This window comes from Penaeus vannamei, chromosome 7 (genome assembly GCF_042767895.1).
Source record: "Penaeus vannamei isolate JL-2024 chromosome 7, ASM4276789v1, whole genome shotgun sequence".
Lineage (NCBI taxonomy): Eukaryota > Metazoa > Arthropoda > Malacostraca > Decapoda > Penaeidae > Penaeus > Penaeus vannamei.
This window is the reverse complement of record NC_091555.1, coordinates 47,906,106-47,916,105: the sequence shown is the minus strand read 5'-3', so window position 1 is coordinate 47,916,105 and position 10,000 is coordinate 47,906,106. Positions and strand designations below refer to the sequence as shown.

At 40.3% G+C, this 10,000-nt stretch overlaps 1 protein-coding gene across 1 annotated transcript in view; it reads right to left on the bottom strand.

The window, feature by feature from the left end:
- Positions 1-10,000, bottom strand: part of LOC113812135 (trio Rho guanine nucleotide exchange factor) — a 416,228-nt gene that overhangs the window by 94,895 nt on the left and 311,333 nt on the right. Inside the window, exon 29 of the mRNA XM_070123392.1 lies at positions 6,279-6,441. Coding sequence (XP_069979493.1) covers positions 6,279-6,441 — 163 coding nt within the window. The remainder of the gene's footprint in view (positions 1-6,278; positions 6,442-10,000) is intronic.

The window sequence follows — 10,000 nt, the reverse complement described above, 5'->3', positions numbered from 1 at the left end:
CATGCACACCTGACAACCCTACTCGCGTGTGAGTGACACCGACAAACATTTTTTTTTTCCTTACTCGATTATCTTTCTTTAAGATCCAGTTTATACCAAATAAAGGGAGATTATGTCGCGGTTTCCAAGTTCTTCTCGCAAGTCATGTTCTACTTCTCCAATTTCCGTCTCAATAATAACTTCTCTTTACTGCATTTACGAAAAGAAACGAAAAGATTTCTGGTTTCCAATTTTCCGCAACGGGCCAAAATAAAACAGCCAAAATTCGTATTAATTCCACTTTTTCAAAAATTACCGTAATACCATAAAACGAGCCTTAATCATCTAAATTTCACTCCCAACCACAACTCATATAAGAATGTCTTTTTAGAAACCTTCAAAGACAATTTTCTACCGATCTCCGAAAAAAAAACACAGACTCCATTTTTTTTAACCATCTACTGCCGGGCAAATATACTTTCCAATGTAGTTTTCTTATCTTTTTTTGTGAATTTACTTGTCCGTAGGTGGCTTGACAAGTGCACGGCCACCGAGGAGCCAATTAGTAGGCCTACGTGACCTTAACTGTTTCCCCTTTCCTTGAGTTTCCGGGGAAATAACTTTTTTATTAGTCAATGTCTTTATTAGTGCTGACGTTATGATAATTGAAAATGTTAGTAATAATACTTATAGTGCATTATCATTATCAATATCATCATCTTTATCATCATCATTATCATTATCATTATCATTATCATCATTATTATTATTATTATTATTATTATTATTATTATTATCATCATCATCATCATTATTATCATTATCTTTTCCATTATCATTATCTATATATATTTCTTTACGAAAATCTGGGGAAAATGTTAACAGGTGAGCCGGGTAGGACTAGAAATTGACTTCGTTGTTGTGGGAATAAAGTTGTAAAAATAAAGTGAACACAGCGCGATTTTTTTTCCCATCCCGACGTGCCTAACCATCGGAAAATAATACAACATTCCTTACGAAGACATGTCAGTATTAAAAAGAAAACAGTGCGCTACCTCATATATCATTTCGATTAAGCAAATATCAGCAAAATATTCCTTTAACATAAATCTGTGAAGATGGTGACGCGAATATTCTTTTTAACGAAGTGGTCTTGTTCGCTATCATTTCGTTTCTCTAAAAACCGGTTTCGCTAAAATCCGCCTTTTCTTTCTTGTCTGTCTTTTCTGTTTAATCGACAAGTGGGAAATATGCACTTTCAAAAATTAGTAAATGCTGAACAAGTTTTCTAAACATTAAAACTGATTTTTAAAAAAATTGTCTGTTTTCTTTTTCATCTTCAAAATGAGGAGGGATATAAAAAATGAAATAATATCGTTCCTATCAAATTCTAATAATAATAATAATAAAAATAATAACAAAATGATGCTCAAGACCTCTCACACGTACGAACAAACGAATAAGTAGGCCTATAAACTCAGCTCACCCAATCAGAATAAACGAAAAACGCCTTTAACAGCTGACTAAGAATGCTCTTGACCGGTGACGAAACTCTTAGAGGCAACGGTAGGTGGTGCCATAGGCGCTGAATCGTTTGTAGCTCATAAAATGGAATATCGTGTGAGGCTTTTTATTCACTTAGTAAGTAAAGGTAGGCCTATACTGTTCATTCGTTTTGTGAACTACGAAGCCAAGAGTGCACGCAATCAGACGACGCGCGCGTCCGAATTCGCTCCCACGTTATTCTGCGCAATCGAGGATTTTGCTCTGCCTAAAATACGCTATAACGAATCTTTCGCGACCGAAATGGTATAACGTAAAAAAGGCTCTGAAATCAGCCAGTCTATCGAGTGGTTTATTTACTCCTTATCCTCCATGGCATGAAACTTAACCCTATTTGTGATATAAAAAATCGTTTATTTCAATCGCACCTTTTTCTAATTAGTCGTGATATAACTTAAGAAACAAGAGACGCAAGAAAGAGAGGAATCATAACGTAGAACTCTTCCGAATCTTACCATTGATATAAATCGCACGAAAAAAATGATAATGCGTGCAGCAATGTGGTGTATTCAAGTAAATGAACAGCTCTATACGACCTTTTCGAAACGAATGTTTACTAAAAAATGGGATAATAATCGCGAATTCCTCTGAATGATCAAACTCCTCCCCCCCCCCCCCCCCCAAAAAAAGATAAAAGAAACAGAAGGACAAAGAAGAAAGAAAAAAAAAAAACTTGAATACGAAATCACTAAAAGAAAATAATGATAAAGAACATATGATGATAATAATAAAGGTATTAACACCCCCTCCCTCCCAACGCATTTTACAAAAACCCAACCAGGAAAACCCCGGCACCCAGGTGGACGGAGCCCCGCACCCCACGCGGGAGGACACGCACAGGTGGTACTCTTGCTCCTCCTTCTCCTCCTCCTCACCCGTCGTCGTCGTCGTATTCTTCCTCTTCTTCTACTCCTCCTCCTCCTTCTTCTTCTTCTTCTTCCTTCTCCTTCTTCTTCTCCTTCCTTCTTCTACTTCTCCTTCTCCTTCCTTCTTCTCCTTCTACTTCTCCTTCTCCTTCCTTCTTCCTCCTTCTCCTTCTTCTTCTCCTTCCTTCTACTTCCCCTTCCTCCTCCTTCTCCTTCTCCTTCTCCTTCCTTCTTCTTCTTCCTCCTTCCTCCTTCCTCCCCGCCCCCCCGCCCTGCGTAAATACCCGGGCCAGGGGAACCGCTTTCGTCATAGTACCGGGGAATACACGTTTTTTACCGGGAACGCCCTCGGGTCGCCGGTATCTCTCCGCGTATCATCGTGTCCCCTCGCCACCTCCTTTTTTCCTTCTTCTTCCTTTCCTTTCCTTTTCTTTCTTCTTTTTCATCACTAATAATACCCGAAAACAATAACGAACGTGACAAAAATACGATATCACAAGATTAAAAAAAAAAAAAAAAAAAAAAAAAAAAAAAAAAAAAAACACGACCCATTCCCTAACTTATCCTTTCCCATCTCCCGTCCCCTGCGATTGAAAAAAAAAAATAATAAATAAAAAATACGCGACCCATTCCCTCTCTTATCCTTTCCCATCTCCCGTCCCCTGCCTTTGAACTTTTAACGCCATCTCTCTAAAAGTATAAATCATACACCCATTTTTTTTTCTTCTCTCTCTGTACTCACCAAAACGGGGTCTGACTCGCTACAACCTCGAGGTGCTGATTCACGTACCTGTGAGGAAGAGAGAGAAAAAGAGGTTAGAGGTTTAAATACAGCAAGTGCTATTAAAGGTGCCTCATGTAATGAGACTAATAATACAATACATAAACAAATCAGACAGTAACCATGGCAACTGAGCCCATAACGACGATAAAAATATATCAGCATCAATAGAAGTTCCGGTTTTAATTATAGTAACATGAAAAAAAAAACTTGACGATGAAGATAACAATATCACTATCACCACCTCCATTCACCATTCTCAAACACACCACTGACACCATCAACACCACCCACATCTCACCATTACCATCACTATCGCAAATTAACAATAACCACATTTTTTTACCAATTTTTTACCACAAAAACAGTATATTCCAGAGTAAGAACAGTATTAAGAAGAACAGAAAGTGAACAAGAAGAATAACAGTGAGCAAAATAATAAGATCAAGAGAAGCAAAAACAATAACAAATAACAATAGAAACAACAACAACAGGCATAAAAGAGTACCAAAAAGAGAAAAAACAACAAAAATAAAAAGTAACAATAAGAACAGAAGGAAGAATAACAGTCAGAAAAAAAGAGGAACAGAGTAAGAGCAATAAATTGCTATAAAGAGAAAGCAAGTAGAAAACGTGATAAAGAACTATCAACAAACAAAAATGGGACACTAAATCGACAAGAAACGATTTGAGTACCCCACCCTGTCCCCTCGCCCTCAACCTATTGGTAACACGGCACCTAGAAGTGAAAGTGATCGGTGTGCTGGAAAACTGGTCTTCATATATGCATACATACATAAGTATATATGCATACAAAAAAAAAACACACACACACACGCACGTGTCACACACGTAATGCATACATATACTACACACACACATACATACATTAATATTACACACATTAATACATACATACATATTATTGGCTAACATTATTACTATTACACATGAAGCACACACACACACACACATACACACACACTAATATTAATATTTACTACTATTAATATTACTATCATTATTACTATTAATAATATTTATTAACATTGACATTATTAACTTTATAATTGCTCAATTTCGCATCAACAAATCGTTATCACACGCGCTTATTTAGGGTGGGAGGGGGAGGAGAGGGGTGACAGAAGTGGAGAGGAAGGGAAAAGAAAGAGAAGGAAATGAGAGGAGAAGGAAGGAATGAAAATAGAGAAGGAAGAAGAAGAAATGTTATGAAAGGAGAGGAGAGAAGAGGAGAAGGGAGGAGAGAGGAGAGAAGAGAAGGGAGGAGAGAGGAGGGGAAAGAAGGGATGGATAGGAAGTGGAGGGGAGGGAAGGCACATAGAGGAAAGGGAAGCGAAGAGGAAAAGAATGGAATTAAAAGGAAAGAAATGGAAAGGACAGGAAAGAAAAGGAACACGAAAAGGAAAAGAAAAAAGTAGGAAAGAAAAGGAGAGGTAAAGAAGGAAAAGAAAAACAGGAAATGTACCGGTGACCTAAGGAGAGAGGAAGAGAGGGAGAGAGGAATGAAGAAAATAACATAGTATAACGGACACGAAGACAAGAAGTGGGAAAAAAAATAATAATGAGAGTGGGAGGGGGAGTGGAAGGCAGGGAAGAGAGGAGATACAACACGAGAGAATAGGAGGAGGCAGAAAAGAATGGAGGAGAAAGTGAGAGGCGAGAGAAAAAATGAGAGGGGGGGGGAGAGGGGGATCACAAGCTGACACCAGCTGAGAAACCTAATCCTATATATGTGTACGCCTGTACGTATAAATACACAGATCATACACACACACTCCTGCACGCCAATCCATCCTCAGGGCCACTCACTCACACATAATCTCTCTCTCTCTCTCTCCCTCTCCCCCTCTCTCTATCTCTATCTCTATCTCCATATCTCTCCCTCTCCCTCTTTCTTTCTTTCTACCTCCCGCTCTGTCTCTCTCTTCCTCGCTTTCTTTCTTTCTTGCTTTTCTTCTCTTACCCTCTCTCCCTCTTTCTCCCTTTCCCTCTCTCTTCCCTACTTTCTCCCTCCTCTCCTTTCTTATTTTACGTCACTTCCACTGCTCTTCCTCGCTTTCTCTTTCTTCTTTCTTTACTCTTCTCTTACTCTCTCTCCCTCTTCCTCCCTTTCTCTCCCCTTCACTCCTTATTCTCCCCTCTCTCTCCTTATTCTTTATTCCTACGCCTTTCTTCAAATTCTTTTTCCGCCCTCACTCTATTCCTAGCTCGTTCTGTCTCTGTCTCTGTCTCTGTCTGTCTGTCTCTCTTCCTCCTTCCCTCTGTCTGCCTGCCTGCCTGCCTACCTGCCTGCCTCTCTCTCTCTGCCTCTCTGCTCCGTCTCTCTGTGCTCTGCTCTCTCTCTGCGCTGTCCTCCTTGTGTGTCTGTGCCTGCCTGCCTGCCTGCCTGCCTGCCTGCCTGCCTGCCTGCCTGCCTGCCTGCCTGCCCTGCCTGCCTGCCTGCCTGCCTGCCTGCCTGCCTGCCTGCCTGTCTGTCTGTCTGTCTGTCTGTCTGTCTGTCTGTCTGTCTGCCTGCCTTCCTGCCTGCCTGCCTGCCTGTCTACCTTCCCCTCCCTCTCCCTCCCTCCCACCCTATCCCCCTTACACACACGAACCCACCCAGACAAGCACACACCCACGCATACATGTGCACATTGGAGTGAGAAGGAAGTTTTATTTTTTTCCCCTCTTTTTTTCTTCCTTTTTTTTCTAGACGGGTGTATTTCTGCCTCTCTGTTTACGAAGGAAGTGGAGCTACATTCTCGCGGTCTCTCGGATTAAGGGAAGGAAGAAGAGAGAGGGAGATAGAGTGAGTGAGTCGGAAGAGAGAGAGACAGGGAGAGGGAGGGAAGGAGGGAAAATAAAGAAAAAGAGAAAGATACAGACAGGGAGAGAGAGAGAGAGAGAGATAAATAAAGAAAGAGAGAAAGAGAGAAAGGGGGAGAAAGAGAAAGGAAGGGAGAGATACATAGATAGATAGATAGAGGGAGAAAGGCAGAGAGGGAGGGAGGGAGGGAGGGAGAGAGAGAGAGAAAGACAGAGAGAGAGAGAGAAAAAAAAAACACGTCACAAACACGTCGAGCGCTCACCTTAAATCGCCGCTCAGAGTACGCCTTGCGGAACTGGTGTTTGTGGGCGGGGTCCTGCTTGGTGTGGGCGGCCTCAAGTGCGGGCGCGGTGGCCGAGGGGGACGTAACGCGGTCGACTCGCCCTTGACTCAACTTCCGGAGCGGCGGCGGTAACCATTTTCGACTGGAGGAGGAAGAGAGGAAAATTAGGAAAAAAAAAACATAAGATCTATATCACAGCATAATGATGAAAATAATACGGACATTAAATATAATGAAAATAATTATAATAATACGGACATTAAATATAATGAAAATAATTTTAATCATAAGAACATTAATAACAATAATAAAAATAATACCACAAACATACGATCTAAAATAATGATAATAATAACATTGATAATAACAACAATAACTACACTAATACCACCAACATCATAAAATTAACAATAATAATATTTGTTGGAAGTGAGATCCCCTGACCACTCAATATATGAAATAGGAAGCAATATACAAGAAACCCTTGCTTTCCATCAACCATCAATGTTTAATCAATTATTAATTATTAAGTACTAATTATCAATTAAGTATTAATTCGCTAATAATGAAAACAAACATCTATCATAAAAAAAACAATAATATAATAATTACAACAAAAACAACAACAACAATAATAACGATAATGATGATGATGATGCTGACGATAATAATAATAATAATAATACAAAACCAACAACAACAATAATCTGAACAATAATAAAATTAATAACCACGGCAATAATCCCAATAACACACCAGCGACGACGAAGACAGAAAACGATTCTGAAATAACTCGACATGGCCACAAACTAACCCCAGTGGCCAAAGAAGAAAAAAAGAAAAAAAGAAATAAAGTGTAAACGGTAAACATCCTGCCATTTGCCCCGGACACGAAATACCCCTCATTCCCACACACGAGAAAGGAATAATATTGTTCTCTCTTTCTTGTTCTCTCTTTCTTGGATTCCCTGTGTGACGCACGCAACTCCACTTCTTGAGACCGTGACGCAGGGCAGAGGGGAAGGAAGAAAAAAAAAATGCTAAAAAATATTGGGAAATATGCAAAAGATGTGTGTTAAAACGTTATGTTAGTGTAAACATTCAGTTATACATAGATAAACAAAAAATAATTATCCCATGCTTCTATTCTCTCTCTCTCTCTCTCTCTCTCTCTCTCTCTCTCTCTCTCTCTCTCTCTCTCTCTCTCTCTCTATCTTTCCCTCTCTCTCTCTCCCTCTCTCTCTCTCTCTCTCTCTCTCTCACACACACACACACACACACACACACACACACACACACACACACACACACACACACACACACACACACACACACACACACACACACACACACACATACACACAATGAATAAAAAAATAAACAAACCCATGAATGACATCACCAATAAATATATAACATCGGGGGTTCCCAACCTGGTGGCCATGAAGCAATATGAAAATATTGACGTCGAGTATCATATCAATACATTATAATCTTTTCACAAGGTATTCTTACCCTGTAGCAGCTGACACCATTCCACTATCCATAACTAGTAATAACTGAGTCTAAAAAGACGACAGTCACTGAATGGGGCCTTGAAAGACCACTACATAACGGTCAATTATTGGCCACAGAATGAAAAAGGTTGTGAATCACTGTACTGCATGAATATCAACAATAAAAATTACATTAACGTAAAAAAAAGACAAATGATTAAATAAATAAAATAATAATAATAATGATTAAAAAAAAAACGTACCAACTCTTGGAAAATACTTTTGCACGGAGACGCGAAACTCTACGGGCCACGAACGCCATATTTGGCAGCGAGAGCACCACGTGACGACGACGGCCACCAAAGCCGAAGGAAGAATGACGATCAGAAGGACGATCTGCAACCCTTTACGTATGCGCTACTCGCCCTTAGCGCCTCGATTATTTCCCTTTTTTCCGAGAGCTGTGACGACACCCGTGTTCTATGATTCACGCCGTTTATCGCTGATCTAATCTGCGATGATAACGATTAATTGACGTGACGGTCCTCATCACACGCGCACGCACAGTCACACGTTCACACGCACTCACAAACGCAAATTCCTTCCCCCCCCCCTTTTTTCTCTTTTTCAATCTTGATAACGAGATAACTTCCCCGGAAGCCGCAGGAGGGGATGAGGGTGGGAGGGAATAGGAGGGAATAGGAGGGAATAGGGGGGAAGGGAAGGAAGAGAAGGGAAAGGGGAGAGGGAGAGGGAGGAAATAGGGGGAGGGGATGGAAGTGGAGGGGAAGGAAGTGGAGGGAGAGGGGAAGGGGAAAGGGAGGAAATAAGGGGAGGGGAAGGAAGAGGAGGGAGAGGGAGGAAATAGGGGGAGGGGAAGGAAGTGTAGGGGAAGGAAGAGGGAGAGGGGAGGGGAAGGAAGTGGAGGGGAAGGAAGAGGAGGGAGAGGGAGGGAGGGGGAGATCTGAGGGCATAAACAGCTCGGAAAATGTTGACGAAAGCAAAGTTGGCGATGACGCGGGGCACGCCGAGGAATCCGCGCCGCCGGAAACCTCGGCTGAGTTCCGCTTCCTCTTCCTCAAACTAGCGGCTATTTTCCTTCCTTCTCTTACTAGTGGTTATTCGCCTTCCCTCTCCCTCTCACCAACGGCCACTCGCCTTCCCTCTCCCTCTCGCCCGTCACCTATTACCTCCCTCTTTCCCCAACAGCCAACCCCACTTCCTCTTCCTCCATTGCACAACAGAACACCGTCACGCAGGAACCCCAATGACAAGGCATAGCGACCCCCCCCCCCCCTGACACTGCACACAACCCCTTATCTGCCAGAAGTTATTATTATTATTTTATATTATCATTATTATTATTATTAACTAGTAATAGTAGAAGTTTCGTGGGCTGTTCCGTCGCGCTTAGACCAATGAAGCTTCGTTTACACGGACACATAAGGCCGTTTAAGCCGACCGTCGTGAATGCCTAATAATGATGATGATGATGATGATGATGTGGGTAATAATAATAACATTAACAACAAGAGTAAAGTAACAAGAGTAAAGTAATAAGATTTAACATCACAAATATGATAATGCTGATAATAATCATAATATTAATAACAACAATACTACTACTACTATCAATAATAATAATATTGCTAATATAAATTAATAATAATGATAATCATAATTACAAATATGATAATATCATTAACAAAAATGATAATGATGATAAAAATATAATCATTTTCATTACTATTATTATCATCATTATAATTTTATTATCACCTTTACTATCATCATTATCAATGATAATAATAACTAGCAATAACATTAATAAAAATAATAATCATTCTTAGAATAATAATAATGATAATAATAATAATAATAATAATAATAATAATAATAATAATAATAACAATAATAATAATAATAAATAATAATAATAATAATAATAATAATAACAATAATAATAATAAAAGTAATAATAATAATAATAATAATAATAATAATAATAATAATAACAACATTAATAATAATAACAATAACAATAACAACAACATCAACAACAACAACAACGACCCCATCCCCAAAGCGGGCAGGGCACGGCGCCCCGCCCCCCGCCCCCCGCCCCCGTCCGCCGCCCCCGCCCGCAGCGCCCTCCCCAGCCGCCGCATCAGCTGATCGCGCCCTCCTGCGAATCAACCGCGGCGC